This window comes from Zonotrichia leucophrys, unplaced genomic scaffold (assembly GCF_028769735.1).
Source record: "Zonotrichia leucophrys gambelii isolate GWCS_2022_RI unplaced genomic scaffold, RI_Zleu_2.0 Scaffold_35_1530144, whole genome shotgun sequence".
Lineage (NCBI taxonomy): Eukaryota > Metazoa > Chordata > Aves > Passeriformes > Passerellidae > Zonotrichia > Zonotrichia leucophrys.
This window is the reverse complement of record NW_026992240.1, coordinates 912,442-936,111: the sequence shown is the minus strand read 5'-3', so window position 1 is coordinate 936,111 and position 23,670 is coordinate 912,442. Positions and strand designations below refer to the sequence as shown.

Below are 23,670 nucleotides of genomic sequence, written 5' to 3'. Positions count from 1 at the left end.
CATACTTTCACAAATTTAGTTGGAGTGGTGTTTAACAAGATGCTGTCCCCAGCTGTTCTCTCTTTCCAGCTGGAAGTTGCTGTTTCCCATGGTGAGTGTGATGTGAGTACAGATGATCTGAGTAATACCTTTGTTCCATAGCTTGGGAAGTCTTTAATGCTTCCTAAGGTGTTGTAGTAGTTCAGTTAGAGGAACAAGAAAACAAGTGGATGATGACAGGCATTTATTGAATTATTGAATGATATAGGTTGAAAGAGACATTTGGAGGACTCTAATCACAGAATCACTAGGTTGGAAGAGACCTTTAAGATCATCAAGTCCAACCCATGCCCTAACACCTCAACTAAACCATGGTACCAAGTGCCACATCCAATCTTTTTTTTAAACACATCCAGGGATGGTGACTCCACCACCTCCCCAGGCAGACCATTCCAGTACTTTATCACCCTTTCCATAAAAAACTTTTTCCTAATATCCAACCTAAATTTCCCTTGCTGCAGCTTTAGACTGTGTCTTCTCGTTCTGTCAGTTGCTGCCTGGAAAAAGAAACCAACCCCCACCTGACTACAACCACCTTTCAGGTAGCCCAATCCCCCCCACTTCCTGAGCATGGCCTCTATTTGTGTTTGACATCTTTATGGGGTAAAAGCTTCCTAATATCTAATTGGAATTTCCCATGTTTCAGCTTGGGCCCATTGCCTCTTGTAATTTCTTCTCTTTTGAAGACTAAATGATCCCAGCTTTCAGCCTCCTCTTTTATGCCATACACTGTAAGAGCCGAAATGAGGGATGTGGGACTCCAGGCAGCTCTCCAAAATGCAGTTTATTCCATCCAAGAGGTTACAGCAGTCCAGGGTCGTAGACGACAGAGCCTGTGCCTACAGCTGTCAGCTCCAGCTGCAGGCAGGTGTGAAGACCCTTTGGTTTTGGTTACATTGCATTATATACTTTGCTTAGCATCTTAATACAGTAGAACCAATCTATACCTTAACTATTATCTATAGCCTATCATAACTACTATAATTACCATATTCATGTTACTATTCTCCAATCACTAAAAGTTAGTACATTACAGTTTAAGCTAGAAGTTGTTTTTCAGTTTTCTTGCAGTGGAAAATTCTGAGACCTTTTTTCTACTTGCCACATCGGCAGGCTTGTTTTCCTGTGCTATCTTCCTGCTTGGTAAAAAAATCTTCTTGTTTGAGGTGGGTTTATCCTTTGCTCTAAGTCATAAAAAACCCTTCTAACTAACATACCCTTTGCCTCCTTGGTTAGCCAGTAAGACTGGCTCAGCAATTCTTTTCTTCTATATCAAAACTTGTTTCCATCTCTATTTCTTCATCAGACTCTACATTTAAAAATCTTTCTGCTAAGCATACATATCTGTGGGACTTTCTTGTCAAACTTTCATCCTTCCCAACAATACACTCCAGCCCCCTGAACCATCTTGGTGGCCCTCTGCTGGGCTCACTCCAATATGTCAAGTCTTTCTGGCACTGGAGAGCCCAAAAGTGGACACAGGACTCCAGTTGTAGTGTCATCAATACTGAATAGAGAGGGGGAAATAGCACTTCTTTTAACCTTCTGGTTACATTACTGCTAATACATCCCAGGATGCAGTTGGCCTTGACCACAAAGACACACTGTTGGCTCATATACTAATTGTCCACCAGGATCCCAGTGCTACCTAACAAGTTCTATTTCTTTAAAAAGGAGTCTATGCATCAGGGGAAAAAGATGTTGGAGAATTCTTCTAACTTTAGCACAATAGTGCATGATCCCTATATCCGTAGTTAATGCTTAATTTTGCACCATACAGTGCTTAGTACTGATGCCTAAAGAGGCTACCAAGAACAGTTATATACTAACACAGTACAGACTCTGGAAAATACGAAAGCTAAAACTTAAAGCATCATTTCCCCCCTGTAGAGGCTTGACATGGCCTCTACCTTGTCGAGTCTCTATTCTAAATATCTAGTAATAATAGGTATTTAATAATAGATAAATATCTAACAACAGTAAATATCTAACCATAGTACATATCTAACAGTAATAAATATCTAACAATAGTAATGTTTTGCACAGTCAGCTATCATGCAAAGAAGAATAATGATAATTATGAACAGTTGTTTAGGCACAGAAGAGGAATAATTTAAAACATGTTTTCATATGCATCAGTCTGTTTTTTCAGTTGTTTCAGGAGCAGAAGCCTTCTTAACTCTGGAGCAGTGAATCCAGAGTCCTTTGCCAGCAACTTTGAATGTGGTGAGGGTGGTCAGCAGAACTTGGAACAGTCCTCTCCACTTGGCTTGTAGAGGACCACTGTCCCAGCACTTAACATAGACCCAGTCTCCAGGTTGGAAGGGATGTGCAGGTGTGTCTAGTCCTATGGGTCTGGATAGCACAATGTTATTCTGGAGCTCCTGCAAAGTGGAACCTAAAGCCATTAGATATCTCTGTAAATCAAGTTTCCCCTTCATGTGAATTTCACCTGGAATATGCGGAATCTGATATGACCTGCCATGTAATATTTCATAGGGACTGATGTTATCCCTCCACCTTGGTTGTTTGCGAGTTCTCAGTAAAGCTAGCTATAGGCAAGGCCTGAACCCATGTCATGGATGTTTCTTGACAAATTTTACTACTCTGTGTTTTGAAAGTCCCATTCATACCTTCAACTTTACCACTTGCTTGGGGTCTATAAGGTGTATGCGGATCCCAAGTAATTCCCAAAATCCGGCTAGCTTCCTTAACCATGGGTGCAGCAAAGTGTGGTCCCCTGTCTGATGATATCCCCAAGGGAACCCCAAACCTCAGAATTATATGATTGAGCAAAACTTTTACCACTTCCTTGGCTGTGTTAGTGTGACAGGGGTAAGCTTCCAGCCATCCACTGAAGGTGTCAACTAATACCGGTATGTACCAGTATCCTTCTTTGCACGGTAACTCCGCAAAATCTATTTGCCAGTAATGTCCAGGAAGATCCCCTGCCTTTGTCACTCCTAACACAACTATTTTCCTCGTGTAAGGGTTGTTTTTACAGCAGATTTCACATTTGCTCACTACTGATTATACAATATCAATCATTCCCTTTCCTATTACTACCTTTTTTAGATGTTTCAAAAGATTTTCAACCCCAAAATGTGTGTTTTCATGTTCTCTCTGAGCTAGCTCCCAAAGGATCAGGGGTGGGACTACAACCTGATTCACTGGTGTAACAGCCCATCCACTTTCTGTGATCTCAGCTTTAAGAAACTTGATTAGTTTGTGGTCTGCTTGGTCATATTTTGAGGTCAACCCTGACAAATCAACATCTTTTTGTAGAATTACTATGAGAATACCTTTTTTGCAATTCCTCTTGCTGCTTTATCAGTGTCACGATCCGTCCTTACGAACGGGTTTCGTGATGGTTCATTAATTGATCTCAGAGTGCAAAAAAAACCAACGCAGAAAGAGGATTTGCAGTAATAATCAAAAACAAATGCATCTTTTATCGAATGACCACAGCAAATGCAATAGAGGGATTAAGGGAGAGAAAAAGAGAGAGAGAGAGAAGGCGGGGGGGGGGATATAGCTACCAAACATAGAGACAAAGTCCTTTGGTCTAGTCCAGTTGAGGATCCGCCTGTTATGTCAGGGAGATCTCAAAATCTGTAGCTAACGCAGAGGATTTTATTATGATAAGTCTATTGAAAATTGAAAGGGGGGAGGGGAAACAGATATAGTAAAGAATAGATGTAACAGGTAGTCTATGTTTTCAGCAGTAAGCGAGAGCCGTTGTCTTCTTGGTCCAGCGATCAGGTAGTGCTTGGCCAAATCTCAATTTGGTCAGGTCAGCTCTCCCCCTCCCCTGTGTTAGGGGTTTGAGTCTCAGTCTTTGGGAGGATGGGGAGCTTTTCCATATAGGGGTTTCATGTCTCAGTCATTGAGAGGGGGCTTCGTCCATCTCAGTCCATCTGTCACGGTGGTTGAAAAGCAGATGAGGGATTCTCTGTGGGGGACCACCAAAGGTTGCCCAGAAAGACCATTTGGCCCAAGAGGTGGGGGAAATTCATGAGCTATTGGATCAGGAACCATGAAGAGGGTGCAAGCATTCAGGGCAAGTCTCCTTTCTTTACCAGGCTCAGTGTTCCATGGCAGCAAACACACCTGCAAACAGTAGCTTGGCAAACCAGCGGGGTTCTCAGGATCTTGGTGAGCAACCATCTCAAGCAAGGCCAAAATTCCAACCAGGGTCTTTTCGGTGGTCCTGGTTTCTGTCCTTTCACAACGATCGTGAGGCAGATGAGAGGAACTTCGGACAGAGACTTACAATCAGCAAAGCAATTTCCCAATTCTGGAGTGGCTTTCCCTTTTTAGTGACCTCTACAATGCATGATAGCTACTTCTGTGGGTTTTTTAATGCTCTCTAAGAGGGCGAGTATTTGTTCAGCATGCTTGATTTGATTGCCTTGGGTGTTCAGAAGTCCTCTCTCCTTCCAGGTGGCTCCATGGGCGTGGACAACACTAAATGCATATTTAGAGTCAGCCCATATATTTACCTTCTTTCCTTTGCTCAGGTCTAGGTCTCGTCAGTGCAATCAGTTCAGCTTTCTGTGATGACACATCTGCTGGCAGGGCCTTTGCCTTGATCACCTTATCCTGCATGGTCACCGCATAGCCTGCCATCCACCTATCATTTATCATGAAGCTGCTCCCATCTGTAAAAAGCTCCCGATCTGGATTTTCCAGGAGCACGTCCTTCTGGTCTGATTGGTTGGAATAGACCTCTTCAACTGTCTGCAAACAGTCATGTTCGGGCACATCATCAGTTAAGGAAGAGGACAGAAACATGGCAGGGTTAACAACAGAAGTTGTTTTTAAGGTAATGTCATCCTGTTCTAATAACAGTGATTTATATTTAAGCATTTGATTGCCAGACAGTCAATGTCCCCCCTTTAGTTCAAGTGCAGCTGCTACAGCATGGGGTAGTGTCCTGGTTTGAGAGGAAGTGAGTTTTTTGGAATGTAGATACACTACAACATGTTGCCCAAAGGTGAGTTTTTGGGCTTCCTGGATCAAGATGACGGTGGCTGCCACAGCCTTCAGACACCCTGGCCAGCCTTGGGCAACATTGTCTAGCTGTTTGGAAAAATAGGCCACAGCCCTCCATTGGTTCCCAAGGCACTGTGCTAGTACTCCCAAAGCCACATTCAGTCTCTCATATGTAATAAGTTCAAAAGGTTTAGTTAAGTCTGGCAGTCCCAGTGCTGGAGCTGACATTAGAGAGTGCTTCAGCTGTTTAAAAGCTGCTCTAGTGTTTTCAGTCCATATGATAATTCCTTTTTCAGATGCTTTTAATGCTCCATATAGGGGTTTTACCAGCAGTCCATAATTTGTTATCCACAAATGACACCAGCCTACCATTTCCAGGAAAGCTTGCATCTCTCTCATGGTATGGGGCTCTGGAAGTTGAGAGATGGCTTCTTTCCATTCTTTGCTGAGCTGTCAGTGTCCACAAAATATCTCAAGCCCCAAATAAACTACTGTTTCTTTGACAATCTGTGTTTTGTCTTTAGAAACTCTGTACTCACTCTGTCCCAAGAAGTTTAAGAAACTTACGGTAAATTGTATACGGTCATCTCTGGTTCTAGCTGCAGTCAAGATTTCATCCACATATTGAACAATATCTCCTTCAGGCTCCTGTCTTTTTCAGTCTTCTAATTCCTTTGCTAGCTGGTTTCCAAATATTGTTGGGTTATTCTTGAAACCTTGGGGTAAAACTGTCCAATTAAGTTGACTTTTTCTTCCTGTCTCAGGATTTTCCCACTCAAAAGCAAAAAACTCTTGGCTGGTTTTGTGTACAGGAATGCAGAAAAAGGCATCCTTCAGGTCTACAACAGTAAATTACCCTAATTCATCCATCAGCATGGTCAAAAGGGTGTAGGGATTGGCCACCACAGGGTTTATGTCTTGGTTTGAAAAGACAGGTGTCTGATAGGAAAGGCAGGAGCCTCCCTTGAAATGGAAAATGTAAAACCCCTCCTTCCAAATTATTATTATTTTGAACTTAAGGGGCTCTCAGATAAAGATATGGGAATAGGAATAACAGTTTGTTACTAGGAAAATTAAAAATACAAATGTAATAATACAAAAAAAACCCCCGAACAAACCACCAACAGAGCCAGAATACGACCTGACACCCTGTTGGTCAAGGGGTTCGTAGCAGTCTAATTAAATGGTGTATGCAGTCTTTCTGGAGTGACAGATGTGGTTCTGTTGAAGCAGTGATCTTGTAGAAGGGTGTAGTTTTCCTCTGAAGGTCTAGTGGTGGTGTAGATATGACTGGTCTTCTTCTGGGAATCCAGCAGAGAAGAAAGTTGCCCCTCGGGGAATCCAGTGGGAAAAGGCTGTCTCTGGTGTTCTAAATATCAGATTATATCTAGGTAGGAATGCTTGGCTCCTCCCCCTAGACAGAGTATCTCACAATGGGATGGTGTGTGGTATTTTCAGGGTCCCCAGGACGAAGGAGAAATTGAGAATCTGACTCCATGTTCTTAGAAGGCTAATTTATTCTGATATGATATGATATGATATGATGTATTATATCACACTATACTAAAATTATACTAAAGAATAGAGAAAGGATACTTACCAAAGTTTTAACAAGATACTAATTAAAACTCGTGACTGACTCCTCAGAGTCCCGACATAGCCGGACAGTGACTGGTCATTAAGTAAAAACAATTCACATGAAACCAATCAAACAACCATATGTTGAATAAACAATATCCAACCACATTCCAAAGCAGCAAAAAGAGAGAAGCGGATCAGATAATTACTGTTTTCATTTTTCTCTGAGGCTTCTCAGCTTCCCAGGAGAAGAAATCCTGGTGAAGGGATTTTTCAGAAAATATGACAGTGACAGATGGTGTAATTTTATCAGTCATGCACTGAGACTTAATGGCTCATTAACAGAAGATATCTCCCCGGAGGGAGGATTGGTAGTGGAAGAGATAAAGAAAACTGCCCCACTTGGTTTTAACAGGCGGCCTAATTAACAGAAGATAACTGCCCCAACTTTAACAGAGTGACAGGGGTTAGGTAGAAACATATTACCCTTCCAGGGGTCCCAACAACGTCTCATTGCTCCCCTTCATCTAGTCTTCTTGGTAGTGAGAGTCACCCGCCTCCTGCTGCAGTCGAAAAGTATAGAATCCAGTGGATTAATGTACATTTGGGCGAGATGGGAATGCCCATGTGCCTCCCTTGGGAAGGGCAAGTTTGACGCTGTCCCTTGCAACACTGTAGATCTGTTGCATCATGGTGCAGTGTTCTGGTGCAGGGTCTGAGGACCCCTTTAGGGGGCCTGTGATGGCCCATGACACCCCCTCTGCTGTCCTTCATGTGGATTCGGCTTTTCCTGGGGTGAAGGGGCCTCTGCAGCTGGGCTCTGCACAGCGAAGGATAGGTGTTCACTGCCTCAGACCAGTCTTTTCCACCACACACCCAAAACCTCTCCTCTTCCCCCCACCCTTTGGTGTGAGTGAAACAAACAGGGCCAGGAGACTTCTTCTCCTTTTTAATGCCTTTATTAAAAGTGATCAGCTCAGGATTGGGCGGCTCAGCAGGGCTGCAGTCCCCGTCGTGTCTCCCAGGGCGACTCAGAGGAGGAGGATATGCACAGCTCTGTCCACTAGGGGCAGAGCCGGGGGAGCCAGTCCTCGTGGGAGCCTTTAGGGCGTGGTGTCCTCCGTCAGATCTTACTTTCCCTGGCTCTGTCCCGCCCGGTCCCGGCATCGGGACGACTGTCTGCTCAGGGCGAGAGGGGCTTCGCATCTCTGCAGGCTCAGCACTTGGCTCCTCATGTCCAGACACCACTTTAGTCTCTCAGTTCTTATTTGACTCGTTGTTTTTGGGGTTTTCTCGTTGCATTTCGAGTCGTGGTCCCACAAAGCATTCTGGTCTTTGGAGTCACTTTGCATAACCCCTCCCACCCTCTCAGGTGTCTTCTCTATGTTGGAAGAGCGCACTGCCTCAGGGAAGGGCCATCACCCCACCCAGCCAGGCCTTTTACTAATACAAAAGAGGAGATAAGCTCTAACGACCCGTGATTACCATGACAAAACACTAAGAACTCTGGCAGAGACAGAGACCTGGCTGCATCCCTGTGACTCTTTCTCACAAAAAAAATATTAACCAAATTTTTGTTCATAACAGTGAGGGTCTGTGCCAGCCTGGCAGCTGATAGCCATAGGGCTGATGTCTCCACTCAGAAGGTGCTTGATCCCTCTGCAAATGCATTCTTCTTCCCTGAGTCACTTTATCTTATCTTCATCAATGAGCTGTGTAGGGCTCTATTCAAGGTTTTGATGGTTTTCTCTGCAGCTTTTATAGAGTTTTGCTATAATAGGCAAAAGTCCTTCATGAAGACGTTTAAGCCATAAATTATAACATTTCAGTCTCTGACACCACAGAAGAATTTATCTGTTCTGCCTATGAGCTGGTGCATAACTCAGGGCATTTTCCTCCTGACATGAATTGGTGAGATAACCCAGGCTGGATATCTGTCTGTTAGTGAGTCATCTCTGGTGCCAGGGAGGCGAGATCCCTAGCTGACAGTAAACATCTTGCCTTGGGAGCAAGATGTAGAAAGATAAGCTGCTGGAATTTATGACTGACAGACACTTCACTTTATAAACTATAAAAGCTACACAAACTTTCATAAAATCAGAAGTCTTCTGTACACTAATGTGTAGGGTTGCTCCTCGAAGTTTGGATGCAAACTCCATGGTTACTTTTCTGGGAATTGAATGAAAGGACTCTATGTGTACTCTATCATCAATTTGGTGGTAAGTTGCATTGACTCCTAATCTATACTATTTCTTCGTTAGCTGTAATATAGGTACCTCTATCGTGCACTGTATTTGTATCTACTAGTAGTTCTTTTGTTTATCCAGTGTAGTAAGTCTGTTTAAAGTCTTCTGTCTGTTAATCTTGTGTCTATTCAATAAATAATGCATTTTATAATAGATCTAATCAGCCATTCTTAAGAACTTGTGAGCAAGATCGATTTGGGGTGAAAATCACCTCAAAAAATAGAGCTACTGCCAGAAATCTGAGCCAAAGGCAGGACTCATCTAAAAGCTCTCATCTCCATTCATAACAACAGCAAATATAAAATGGTGTAAGATCATTCAGTTAGCGATATTGTCTGACTTCCACTGATGCACTGGAGTTCTTTCTTTAAAGCTATTTTCTTTTTAGATCTAGTCATTATCATCTCTTCCTATTTTACAATTAGCACTGATGTGATAATGCAAAATTAATCTTAGAGGGGCACTTTCCTCTTGTTTTAGACTTACATATCTAGTTTTGAAAAAGATAATGATATTTATAGGGGTTTTATGAGGTTGTAACAATGGGAAAAAGCATTTGAGGGTTCAAGATTCAGCAGGAGGCTTTAAGCCATGATTTAACATCTGGATAAACTTTCATCACAAGAAATTTTTAAATCTTCCCTCCATGCTATTTCATTTATTTTATCTGGAAATTGATGACTATATGGACTTAAAGATACCTGGAAAACTTTTCATTGCACTGATAACCGAGTTATACCTGGGATATTTGGAAATTGCCTCAAAGTGTATATTTTTTTTATCTGTGTCAATCTTGTAAGACGACTGGATTTGTATTAAATGAGTGATTGGATAATTTGATCAGCTGAGAATGACAGTGCTTGACTTGTAGTTATTCCTATTCAGTTCTGATAAGATGGCCCCCTTCCTTTTTTTCTCTATGCTAAGTAAAAATAAACAGAACTGGTACAGAGGGGTCTTAAGCACCATTTTGATTTTTACCAGGTCCACTCTCATTTCTGGAATGTGAGAAATGACTGCTCACTTTAAAAATTTTAAAAGGTTTATTAAACCTTTACAAAAATATAACAAAAGGACTAAATAAGGAAAAGCAGGCCTGGGAGCTGCTCTCGTGGTTGCCAACCATGTGGCTGGCTCATCTTCAAGATGGATGCTTGGCCTTTTATAACCCAGGGGGATTGCATCAGCCAACCCTGGCCCCTGCTAAAGTCTGCCACTGTGGAGTCACATTTTCTGGAAAAATCCCTTCACCCAGGATTTTTCTCCTGGAAAGATGAGAAGCCTCAGAGAAAAAGAAAAACAACAATTATCTGATTTGCTTCTCCTGTGTTTTGCTCCTTTGGAATGTGTTTGGAGATCATTTACCAACAGATGGTTGTTTCATTGGTTTCTGCTGTGAGTTGTTTTGACTCAATAGCCAATTGGGGCCAAGCTGTGTTGGGACTCCGGAAAGAGTCACGAGTTTTCATTATTATCTTTTTAGCCTTCTGTAAGTATCCTTTCTGTATTCTTTAGTATAGTTTAGTATAGCATTCTTCAATATGATATAGTATCATAAAATAATAAATTAGCCTTCTGAGAACATGGAGTCAGATTCATCATTCCTTCCTTTGTCTGGGGGGAACGCAAATACAATATGTCAGTCAACCCTTCTTCACTGTTTATTGGTGGAGTCTGCTTTCTTGCAACTTGATTGGAGGGTCAGGTGTTGTCCTGCTCCCCTCCTCCAGCAACAAGTTTTGGTACACGCCTTTTTTCTACCCGTCCTAGATGACTCAGGCTGTCTGATGGTAACAATACAGGAGGAGGGAAAAGGGGACTGGGGAGAACAGAGGACATCTAAACAACAGACTACAATAATGTAATTATACATCAATAAAGCTTCTCTTCATATTCACACAGTATTCATCCCTTAATTGTGAGAGCAAATCATATTATCCATCTAGAACACGGAACAATCCACGATAGAGGTGCTAAAAATATAGTTTAAAGGTTGACCCCAGCAGGTAGTCAAACACTCACCCTGCCTCTTGTTCACTCCCTTCTCCTGCCAGATGGTGAAAAAATCAGAAGGAAGGCAAGAAGACATTGATTGAGGTAATGACAGTTTAATATGGAAAGCAAAAGCTGCATGTGCAAACAAAGCAAAAAAACATTCATTCGCTACTTCTCATTGGCAGGCAGATGCCCAGACACTTCCTGAAAGGCAGGGCCTCAGTACACATAATAGTTGCTTAGGAAGACAAATGGCATTACCACAAATGTCTGTCCCTTCCTCCTGCTTTCCCTGAGCTTTTATTGCTGAGCATGGTATGGAATATCCTTTTGGTCATTTAGGGTCATCCATCTTTACTATGTCCCTTCCCAATCTCTTGCCCACCTAAGCCTACTTGATGTGAGGAGACAGGGAAAGAGAAAAAACACTGATGCCGTGCAAGCACCATTCAGCAACAGACAAAATATTCATTTGCCACAAATACAAAGCACAGCACCATATGGGCTGCTATGAATAAAATTAATGCCATCCAAATCAGATCCAGTAAAAAGGTCCGGAGGATCAGGCATAAGCATGATTTGTCTCAAACATTCTGACTGTTATGACAAAAAAAGTGTGATCTGAAGAGATGGTCCTGCAGAGAGGAATTTAAGGGCTTGTTACCCAACACTTTTGAGTCTAAATAGTGGGCTAGTTGCCAGAGTTAAGGCACAATAACAGCCTAAGAGTCCCCTGACATGTGGTCCAGTGTCTTTGTTCAGCCTGAATTTATAACTTACATCTATCAGGGTAACGGGTCCCTGGCCGGGTAATAATTGATATAAACTCCATATATTTCACAGAAGGCTGATAATTTTTATTAAGAAACCCATACTTTTATAGACAGTTACGATACAACTGGATCTAATTGGTCCTCTAATAAAAAAAAAAAGCATCACCGTTGGCTAATTAAGAAACTACCCTTTGGTAAACACATCTCCATAACACATTCTACATGTTCACAATACCAGGTGCAGCAAGTTAAGAATTGTGTCTCATTCTTTTCTCTGATCTTCTCACAGCCTTTCCAAGAATGATGCCCGGGAAAATTCTGTTTCTCTCTATGGCCAGAGAGCTGCTGCCACAAACATCATGCCCCCTACCAGTGGGTTCTGATAAAAGGTAATTTAACCCTTCTCCTCATTCTGTGGTTTCTGTGATGCTTATTTCAGAAGTACAAAGTAAGGAGTTGTCTTAGATGTATTTCAGGGAATCAAATCACATCAGTGCCTTGAAAGATGTCCGTGGAAAAGGGAAGGTAGGCTGACAGAAGGAGCTGAAAGACAGTGGGCATGAGGTTGGTGTCACAAATGAGAGGTTTAGGTAATTTAAAGAATCACCAGCAAAGGCATCAGCAAAAGCAGGTTTAACTAAAATTTACAAAAGTGCAACAAAGTTCAATGGCAAGGTTCACTCTATTAATTCACAGAATCACAGAATCAGATATGTGCTGAGTTGGAAGGGACCCACAAGAATCACCAAGTCAAATTCCTGGCCTTGCACAGGACCATCCCCAAGAGTCACACCATGTGCCCAAGAGTATTGTTCAAACGCTTCTTGATGTCTGTAAAGCTAAGTGCTGTAACCACTTCCCTGGAAAACTTGTTCCGGTGTCTAACCACCCTCTGGGCGAAGAATCTTTTTCTCATATCCAACCTAAACCTCTTAACAGTTTCAGGCCATTCCCTCAGGTCCTGCCATTGGCCACCACTGATATGCAGAAAGACTCGAAAACTCAAAGTGAGTTATAAAGTAGGTATGCATTTTTGACCAGAGGCATGTGCATCTACCTGCTCTCAGCAGTTCTTTTTTATCCTCTAAAATGTTGCATATACATTAGGTTTTGCGATACATTTATTCATATTCATTTCCCGGCTCCACCTTGTCCCACTTTGTATGCTAATTAGCTTATCAGTCCCTTGCACCTGCGTACTTGTCTCTGATGGTTGTCTTGGGAGTCCTTGGGGGTCACAGGGGGATGAAGCAAGTAGTCTTCATCAAAGTTGACCTTCTCACCCCATCTTCTTGCACATGCTTACTGATCCTTTGGTCACAATCCAAACCATGAAGTTGGTTTGATCTGGTTCAGGGGTCCAGAGGAGCCTTGTTGTCTTGGTAGCCTTGTAACTTTGTCCTGTTTTGATGAACATCATCCTTCTCTTATCACACATCCTTGCATTCTTTCACATTGCTCTCTCACATATACCCTGTTCCCCATATATACCCTGTCTTCCCTTTACAGGCAATTAGCACAGTAAAATGCAACAAATATTAAACAATATTTCATCTAAATATCTATTTCTAATTAATACCCCTCTAATTCCTAACCCCATGTCTCAATCCCCTCTTTTTCTATAAGGCAGTAAATTCTTTTACTTAGTACAAAAATTCTTCTTCCCAATCTCTATGATATGTGTCTCTCAATGCCTTGCCATGTACTCATGATAAAGAGGTTAATATTGCTGCTTTTTGCAGCATCTTCTAATTCTAAGTATCGCAAAAGACAGTGCTAAACTTATACCGACTAATATCAATAAAACAATAATGGAGTGACATAATGCATTTAGAATCCCAGTTGCAGTCAGCGACCATCCAAAAAGTGAATCCCACCAGTTGTGACTCACGTCTTATTTGACCCTTTGCAGGACCTTGTTTATTTCTTTTGTGTCATGATGGGCAGTGATTAAAGTTTTCTTCCTGACTTCTTGAATATCTTTTAGAATTTTGACAAGGTCCTGATGCTTAATTAATTGTCTCACTAAGGTGAGGTTCTTTCCAAGAGGTGTAGGTGGCAACTTGTGATACATTGTGTGATTAGACCGAGTTAGCTGCTGGGATATAACTGGTGCCAAATACAGAAAGTCACAACTTACAATCTTAACAAAATTGCAAATACAAAAGTTAGAATGATTATTACTGAGTAAAGTTACATTATCTTTGTCTATTTCTACAAAAGCACAAAAAGTCCTCAAACATACACAGCCCTGAACAATATATACAAGTACGGTTCTTTGACTAGTAGTATCTGGGTGAATCTCAAAGTGACAAACGCTTTGCTCAGTATCAAGACATATGTCTTGAGCATCAATTGTGTTGCTTTCACAAATAAACCCTTGTTGTTCCCAGGTAACACAAGATTCTAGATTCACAGTTTGCCATTTCTCATCCACTCTCCATGCCCATGTTCTGTATTCCAAAGGATAGAGCACTGATCTCTCATTATTTAATCCCAGTGCGATAATGGGGTGAATAACATAAACTGTGGCATTGCATATAGTGAATACAAAGGCAGTAGCCATGTTAGCAATAGGATCATAAGAAAAATTTACCAAAGTCCACCAAGCTTGAAATTTCTTTTCAAAATCAGGACCATTGTCCCAGAGAGCTTTTCGAATTTCAATCGGAAAGGCTCCTTCACTTCCTTCTCTTATAATTAAGACAGCTGTTGATTGCAACCATAATTGTGCCTGTATACAGCTAAAAGCCAAAGACACATTACTCTGGGCCATAGGAAGTACATCTGTAATTAACCTATGGTCTTGGTCCTCTGCTTTTTCCCAACTTGGTAACACTTCTGAAACCTGCCACTGACTGGTTCCCAATGCCAACAAAGATGACTGTAAGGGTTGTTTTAATTTTGTTAAATCACTTGTTGCAGTGGCCAATTTATTAATTAATAATTCTGAATCAATTCTGTTTAGAACTCCTAGCCCTGTCCTTAATATTCCAGTCAGATGGCTTCGCATTCTGCCCCTGGTGTATGCTTGCCTTTGCAACCACGTCGTCCAACCCTCAAAGGATGTCTCTAGGAAAGAAGAGCAGTCTGGCTGGACTTCAGAGATGTTAATTTGCATTAGTAATTCAACACGCTTGAGAGACCATTCTGGATTAAACAACAATTGCTGTTGGCCTGTGTTCCTTATTACATATGGGCCAATTTCATAAATTTTGGGTTCAAACCTAGGTGGCGTGATTTGGGTTTGGGCTGGAGTGCTGGCATAGGTTGTAACAGGCTCAATTGTGGCATTTATTTTAAATTTGAAGAGGAGCCCAATAGAATCATGGGTCCAACGACAAACCACCTCAACAGTCTGTACTAACGTAAAATAGTACCAACAGTCTAATTCACTTGAACGACTAAAAACTTCCCAATGTTTGTCTCTGGGAGTGGTTGAAACACTAATTTGGATTGATTTCTTATAAGCGGTTCCATTAATTATCTGACATCCTATTCTAATTTCCTCTCCTATTGAAGCCCCAAACTGCCCATCCGATCAGCATTTTACTACTGTACAAGAACATAATTTTGTTATCAAAATGCTTAGGCAGAGCCACAGACTGAAAATCAACCCTGAGCAGTCCTATCCCATTCCCATCCCATTAGCTACTCACGCGACCCCTAACACTGGAGCCATATCCCATATCACCGGCGGGTGGTCTCATGTTAGGTACAAGGGGATTCGCCCCCATCCACACTCAGGAATTGCTTATGATGCTGTATGGTAGGTTATTCTTTAATCCGGAAGCAATCCTGGAATTATTGATAATGCTTTATGATAGGTTATTCATTAATCCAGAAGCAATCCTGGTGGATCCTTCTGTTTGAAGTTTGGTAAGCAGGGCAAACAATAAAGAGAGATAGGGATAAGGGAATTGTCGAGCTAAGCATGATCAGAGCTAATAATGTCAAACTGACCCTAAGAGCCGTGCCAGTGTCAAGCTGACCCTAAGAGCCGTGCCAAGCCATGGGAACCAAGCCAAGTACACCGGGAATTGACCATATTAGGATAGGAGTTCAAAAGTTTAAAGAGGAAGACTCATCAGAAGACCCGCGCCCATGAGGAAGGCAACGAAGGACCACCATGAATAATCCTCAAAATAGATGTCTCCGCTCACGCTCCGCCCACACCACGCCTCTTATGAATATGATGTAACCCTGCACCCAAGATTGTATAAAAGCTTGCTTCTGTTATGAGATAGCTAGAAATCCCTTTGTGATTTCTCCGACGCGTCGTAATAAAATACCTCCTGTCTATGCTGATTTACTTGAGTCTCTTAGGCAGTTATTCTCGCCTTTTGGGGCAAAATTCGGCATCATATCTGGCGACCCAGATGGGACACTAGACGGGAGAGCAGACCCTTGAACGTCCTCCGGAGCTGGGTCCGGGGCCGGGACCCTCGGGCGCCCCTGACAGATTTTTGTCAGAAGAGACTCCCCCCCCAGACCAGCGCTCTTCGGTGGACGAGGGGTTTCCTGCATCTCCTGCTCCAATTAAGAGGTATTTTAATTGTTTATTGCATATTGAATTTGGAACAAAGCGCTTTAATTGGGAAACGGGGACTAGACGTAGTCGCCCGACGGGAGCCATAGGGACGCCTTGGCATAATCCCATTTGGTATTGGGGTTTGAGTCCCCATTTGGTATTGGGGTTTGAGTCCCCATTTGGTATTGGATTTGGTATTGGGGTTTGAGTCCCCATTTGGTATTGGGGTTTGAGTCCCCATTTGGTATTGGATTTGGTATTGGGGTTTGAGTCCCCATTTGGTATCGGGGTTTAAATCCCCATTTGGAATCAGAGTATTTGTTAAAAGAGTGAAAAAAAAGAAAAAGAAAAAAAAGGAAAAAGGAAAAAAAAAAAGGAAAAAAAAAGAAAAAGAAAAAAAAGGAAAAAGGAAAAAAAAAAAAGGAAAAAAAAAGAAAAAGAAAAAAAAGGAAAAAGGAAAAAAAAAAGGAAAAAAAAAGAAAAAGAAAAAAAAGGAAAAAGGGAAAAAAAAAGGAAGAAAGAGAAGGAAAAGAAAAAAGGAAAGGAAAAGAGTATTTGTTAAAAGGGTGTATGTTTTTCCTTAATGTTGTTGTTTTGTTTGAATTTTTAAAAGCGTTGTTGCTTTGTTTGAATTTTTAAACTATGCCTGGGAACGTATCCAGCCAGGTCCGGGACCTTGTCCAATTTTTCCCTTTCCCTGATAAGGTTTTGAGGAGATACATTTGTGCTACACCTTTGTTTAACTGTTATGTTGTTTGCAAGAATCTCGTAAAGGATTCGGTATTTTGTGTTAACTGTAACCTTTTGTGTGTAAGAATTTATTGTGATATCATCTGCAAACTGTACCTTGGTTTACAGCTGTTTTACGGGTGTGTAATAGCCCGAAGTTGACCAGTATCGGTACTATACGGTTTGCCAGCGACATCTCGGGGTAAAGCGGTGTACTCTGATAAACCGGAAAGGTAGGACGTTTGAATAAATGAGTGTGGGTATGAGTGAGAGTGAATGAGACGCAGCATCGCTGCGAAGCGAGAGGGGAGTCCCGCTCCGCATTTCCTGTTCTTCGCGAGAAGCCAGGTCGGAAAAGGACAAAGCGATTGGAAATTGTGTGTATGAAGTGTTAAAATAAACTGATATATATTGCCTGCGAGAAAGAGACTAAACCGAAAACATAGACGCAGGGAATAGCCATGGGAGGCCAACAAAGTAAGGACGTAAACATGAAAACCCCCTTAGGATGTATCCTAAAGCATTGGAAGGACTTGGGAGGAATTCCAGGGGGAAACATAAGTAAAAAGGCACTCCTTAAATATTGCACACAGTGGTGGCCATTATACAAGTTAGATGACAATGAGAAATGGCCGCTGGAGGCAACAACTAATTATAATACTATTTTACAACTGATGCTTTTCCTCCGCCGACTTAATAAATGGGACGGTGATGTACGCTGACATGTTCTTTACCCTAAGAAATAAACCGGAGTGGCAGAAATAGTGTGGGGTAAACGTAGCACCTCAGGACCCTCTAGTGTTGGCCCTGGAAAAAGATAAGAAAGGTTCAAAGCCTAAAGAACATTGCTGTGATGCATGTAGCATTGGGCAACAATGTCTTAAGTTAACAAGAAGGGACAGTGGAAAGGAGAGCGAAATAAGCCTGTGGGAATACCATCCCTTCGCTCCAGGGCGGGAAGGGCCTCTTCCCAGGCCAAAGGAGGAACAAGGGGATCCTAGCCCATTAAAGGAACTGGATCGATGGTGGAAGTCTAAGTTTGGGCACAGCCCCCAGAAACTGGACAACAGTTGGGAGGAGGGTACCCATCAAAATCGGGGATCGATGAGAGGAAAGGCAGCCCTCGGGGACTAGATAGATCGCAGGGGTCGGGGAGCTACACGGATGCTGACAGCCCACCCAGACTAAAAGTCGAAGGGGAGGAAGGCAGTACACCAGGAGCGGAGAGCCGAAGGGAGACACGTAGCTTGCCCGAACTCAGTCCATATGGGGATAACAACACACCCAGAAGTGGAGGCGTCTGTAGAATGGAAACCAGCACACCAAGGACTGGGGAAAAAAGTAACTCACTGGGAACCGACCTCTCTAAACTGAGGGGTGACATCTCTGAATTGAGATATAATGAAAAGAATGATGAGACATGTGAAAGGGAGGTAGAGAACAACTCACAGAAACTGAATATAATAATTCGGATAGAAGACAAGAGGGATGGAAGAGGAGCAGAGGACGAGGGGGACAGCAGCCCGGGACAGGAAAAGAGCTGGCAGATACAAAAAGGGCAACAGATGCAGGACGAGAATCAAATGGATTGTGTAGTAAAGATAGGAGGTGAAGAACAGGAAGGGGGAAAGAGGAAAGAGAAGAGAAAGAATAGGGAAGACATTGAGGCCCAGGAAGAGGATCCCGGAGAAGGGACCAGTCACTCATATTATACCAGATCTGTGGCACGGGAGGAAGCAAAGCAAAGGGAGGAAGGGAACCATACGATAGCTCCTCTCCGACAACTTATGCCAATGGTGGGGGAGAGGACTAGAGTAAAGGTGCCGTTCTCGACAAGTGATCTAAATAATTGGAGGGATGAGGCAAAGAATTTCAGGAGGAATCCAGAGGGAGTAGCAAAGAGGTTTGAGTTAATGGCAAAGAACCTAGATATTGACTGGGAGGAGATAGAGGTGATGTTGTCAGAGTTGACGGATACAGAAAGGGAACTCGTATTGGAAACAGGGAGAAGACACGCCCAAATATTATCAGGGAGACTAGAAGATAATTTTCCCATCAGTAAACCAGAGTGGGACCCGGGCAATGCAGAGCACTATCAGCGGTTAGTGCAGTATAGGAAACTGATAGCGATGGGCTTGCGTAATGCGATCCCTAAGGCTATCAATTGGTCAATGCTATATGACATCAGACAGGGAAAAGATGAGACCCCATCGGAGTTCCTGGATAGGCTTAGGGCAGCAATGAGACAATACACACCCCTGGACCCAGCAACAGAAGAAGGGAAACAGCACTTGCTAGGGTTAATGATGGGACAAAGTAACCCAGACATCAGAAAGAAATTACAAAAGCTTGAACATCCAGCAAATAAGAACCTAGAGACACTGCTGAATGAGGCATGGAAGGTATACAATAATAGAGAAGTAGAGGAGAAGAAAAAGGAGGACAGGAGGATAGCTCGAGTAGTGGCTGTAGCAGTGGCAGCTCAGAGGACAGGTCACTCGGAACCTGGAACTAGGGGAAGAGGTAGAGGCAACCCAATAGGAGGCAGGGGGAGGTTCCAACCCCACCCAACTAGAGTAGGGCCAAATCAGTGTGCATTCTGCCTAGAGATGGGACACTGGAAGCAAGAATGCCCCCGACTAAGGGAAAGGGTGATGGCCACCACTACTACCACACATCAAGATAGTGAATGAGGGGGACCGGTGGGCCGTACCCTAGCAGACCCACTGGTTAAAATGGAGCTAGGGGAAGGTAAAAGGGAATTGAACTTTTTGATTGACACGGGAGCAACCTTTTCGGTTTTAAATCAAGAATTGGTACCTAAAAGTGATGAATTTGTACAAGTTGTGGGAGCAACAGGCCAACCAGAAAAGGCTTACTTTTTGAAACCTATTAAATACAAAATTGGGAAACAAATGGGAATTCACCAGTTCCTGTATTTACCAAATTCGCCAAGACCCTTATTGGGGAGAGACCTATTGGAAAACTTGGGAGCCGTAATAAAGTTCAATAAAGACAAATTGGAATTTCAAGTAAATGAGGAACAACTGATTACAGCTTTAAGCCTAACAATCAGTTGTGTGGAACCCAAACCTGAGAGTCACAATTCCGAGCGAATCCTGAGCGAGGCATACCCATTAGTTTGGGCTACTGATATACCGGGAAGGTCAAAACAAGCAGCACCGATTGTTGTTGAACTTAAAGTTGGGGCAAAACCGGTAAAAAGAAAACAATACCCTTTAAGGATAGAAGACAGGAAGGGGATTGAGCCCATAATCAAAAGGTTTTTGGAATTAGGATTATTGGTAGAATGCGAATCGGATTTTAACACACCAATCCTGCCAGTAAAGAAACCTAGTGGGGCTTACAGACTAGTTCAGGATCTGAGAGCAGTAAACGAAATAACCAAGACATTACATCCAGTAGTTGCTAACCCATACACACTTCTAACTAGACTAAAGGATAATTTGGCCTGGTTTACCGTATTAGATTTGAAAGACGCATTCTTCTGCCTTCCCCTAGCCCCTGAGAGTCAAAAGATCTTTGCTTTTGAGTGGGAGTCTGTAGATAGAGGGAGAAAGACCCAGCTCACCTGGACGGTATTACCCCAAGGATGGGCCAATTCCCCCACGATTTTTGGGAACCAATTAGCCAAAGAATTAGAACAGTGGGAAAGGCCGCTGGGAGATGGTACCCTTCTGCAGTACGTAGACGACCTCCTAATAGCAACAGTGACAGAGGAAGAATGCATTGAATGGACCATTTCCTTGCTAAATTTCCTGGGTTTAAGCGGATATCGAGTCTCTCAACAGAAAGCACAGCTGGTGCAAAAGGAAGTGGTGTACCTGGGATACGAAGTCTCCAGAGGACAGCGATCCCTGGGAGCAGCTAGGAAAGAGGCCATCTGCCAGATGCCTAGACCAGAGACGGTGAGAGATCTGCGAGCCTTTCTGGGGATGACAGGTTGGTGTCGGCTATGGATCTACCAGTACGGAATACTCGCTAAACCATTGTATGACTTGTTGAAGGGATCCAAGAATGTCCTAGTGTGGACTCCCGAAGCAGAAGGGGCCTTCAAGAAGTTAAAGCTGGAACTAATGAGAGCACCAGCCTTAGGTCTCCCAGATGTATCAAAACCATTCTGGCTGTTCTCCCATGAGCGACAAGGGATGGCCTTAGGAGTCCTAGCACAGCAGTTGGGACCACATAAGAGAGCTGTGGCCTACTTCTCCAAGCAGCTAGATGAAGTAAGTAAAGGATGGCCAGGCTGTCTGAGGGCAGTAGCCGCAGTGATAATTAACGTAGAAGAGGCCAGGAAGCTCACGTTGGGTCAAAAGATGACTGTGCTGGTATCTCACACTGTGTCGGCTGTGCTGGAACAGAAAGGCAATCATTGGTTGTCGCCCTCCAGATTCCTAAAATACCAGGCCATCCTGGCTGAATCAGATGATGTAACTATTCAGGTAACTAACATTGTGAACCCAGCTTCATTTCTAGAAGGAAGAGCCCCAGCAGAATCCATTGAACACGACTGCCTGGAAACAATTGAAGCCGTCTACTCCAGTCGTCCGGATCTCAAAGAGGAGCCGTTCGAAGATGCAGACAACTGGTTCTCGGATGGCAGCAGCTTTGTGAAGCAGGGGGTAAGACTGGCTGGCTATGCAATTACTACCACAGAAGAAGTAATTGAGTCAAACTCTTTGCCTGCGGGGACTTCAGCCCAAAAGGCAGAGCTGATAGCTCTGACTCGAGCTTTGGAATTGGCAGAGAACATGCAAATTAATATATGGACTGACTCTAAATATGCCTTCTCCGTTGTGCATGCCCATGGGGCCATCTGGAAAGAAAGAGGACTGCTGACTACGCAAGGGAAAACAGTCAAGCATGCAGAGGAGATTCTACGATTGCTAAAGGCGGTCCAACTCCCAGCACAAGTGGCCATAATGCATTGTAAGGGACACCTGAAAGGTAATACTATTCCAGAAATAGGGAACAGGAAGGCAGATACAGAAGCTAAATTGGCTGCCACAAGGGCTAAGGAAGTGAAAGTAATGGCCCTAATACCAGGAGAACTGGATACCAATATCCAGCCAGATTACCAGGAATCAGATCATAGATGGATTCAAAGGAATAAGGGCAAAATACTAGAAAATGGTTGGGGTAGATTGGAAACGGGACAGCTAGTAATACCAGGAAACGTGATGTGGCAGTTTGTAAAAGCAGAACATGAAAAAGCCCACTGGGGCTTGGATCCGCTCTATCAGTACCTGCAAGCTAGGATAGCAGGGCCAAAATTATTTACCACCATAAAACATGTCACATCCCAGTGTGAGCGATGCCTGAAGAACAACCCGAATACAGGGACTAGGATACACCAGGGAGCAATAAATCGAGGTAAATTCCCAGGTGAAGTATGGCAAATTGATTTTTCTGAACTCCCAAGAAAAGGGGGGTTTCGGTACTTGTTGGTATTAACTGATACATTTTCTGGGTGGCCTGAAGCATTCCCTTGCAGGACAAATAAGGAAAGAGAAGTAACAAAAGTGTTATTGAATGAAATTATTCCACGATTTGGAGTACCGAAGACTATTTCTTCAGATAGGGGTACACATTTCTGTGCAAAAGTAGTGAGAGCAATAAGCAAAGCATTACAAATTAAATGGCAATTACACACGCCTTACCGTCCACAGGCCAGTGGGCAAGTAGAAAAGATGAATCATCTTATCAAACAGCAGATTGCCAAAATATGCCAGGAGACTAATTTGCAGTGGTATCAAGCTTTGCCTATTGCTCTGCTGAGGCTAAGAGTCAAACCAAGGTCAAAAGAAAGGTTAAGCCCATTTGAAGTTCTGTATGGTAGACCTTATGCTATGCAAGTTGTAAATGGGGACGCTATAGACCAAATTGGTAATCAGTACATTTACGATTATGTAGTTACGGTGGGGAAACAGTTCGATAAGAATGCTACTGTAATGATAGAGCACCAACCTAAACAACCTGACTGCAAATTGCATCCGTTTAATCCCGGTGACTGGGTGTATGTTAAGAATCTTTTAGGAAAACCCCTACAAGAGAAGTGGGAGGGACCCTTCCAAGTGCTGCTGACTACCTTCACCGCGGTTCGGATCAAGGAGCGACCTGCGTGGATCCATTACTCACGGGTCAAGAAAGCTCCGGAGAACAAACAAGAGCAGACATCATGATCCTGACTCCACCTCAAACCCTTACAACTTTGATCATTGGACTTTCGATAAGTATAGCTCTTCCCCAAGACTATGCCCCAATAGACCCATGGTCTTATGCACACCAGTGTATCCACCCAGAGTTGGAAACGAAGGGACCCTATTTCGAGGTTTATGCTCTGCGTAACAATCAGCCATATCCGAGTAAAGTATGGGATCAGTCCTCCATGGTAGCATACAAGGGAGACCAAATCCAAATTGGGTGTCGAGAACTTGACCCGGTAGAAGGGAGAACAAGGCGGCTAGTATTAACAATTAAACCCTTGATGCTAGCCCTGAACATAACTTAATTACCTTTAGTCCAGTGAAGATGGGCCAGCCCACTGTCTGGACCCAGCAAAAGAGCCCAATCTCATGTCAGTGGAGTGACTTCCGAGAAGATCCACCCGGATCACAACCGCGAAACTCGGTAATCTATACGGAAGATTCGCATGGGGAACTACATCCTCGAAACATAACCCTTGACCTCTACCCTCTTCTCTCTCCTGCGGGAAAGATCGCAGTATCTAGTGGTCCGGAGGAAGGGAGGGCACAGTGTGAGA

The 23,670-nt window shown here is 43.1% G+C and overlaps 1 protein-coding gene across 1 annotated transcript; it reads left to right on the top strand.

The window, feature by feature from the left end:
- The first annotated feature begins 17,162 nt into the window (after positions 1-17,162).
- Positions 17,163-23,418, top strand: LOC135460372 (uncharacterized). The gene is made up of 4 exons (XM_064737166.1): positions 17,163-17,234; positions 17,957-19,409; positions 19,698-22,280; positions 22,934-23,418. The coding sequence occupies exons 1-4, from the start codon at positions 17,163-17,165 to the stop codon at positions 23,416-23,418; spliced, it is 4,593 nt and encodes a 1,530-aa protein (XP_064593236.1).
- Positions 23,419-23,670: the final 252 nt, after the last annotated feature.

Excerpts from the sequence above, each read along its gene's own strand:
- LOC135460372 (XM_064737166.1), top strand. The coding sequence starts at position 17,163 with ATGAGACGCAGCATCGCTGCGAAGCGAGAGGGGAGTCCCGCTCCGCAT. Across the intron at positions 17,235-17,956 it reads TGTTCTTCGCGAGAAGCCAG|TTGGGAGGAGGGTACCCATC; the intron begins GTCGGAAAAGGA and ends ACTGGACAACAG. Across the intron at positions 19,410-19,697 it reads ACCTGGAACTAGGGGAAGAG|AATTGGTACCTAAAAGTGAT; the intron begins GTAGAGGCAACC and ends TTTTAAATCAAG.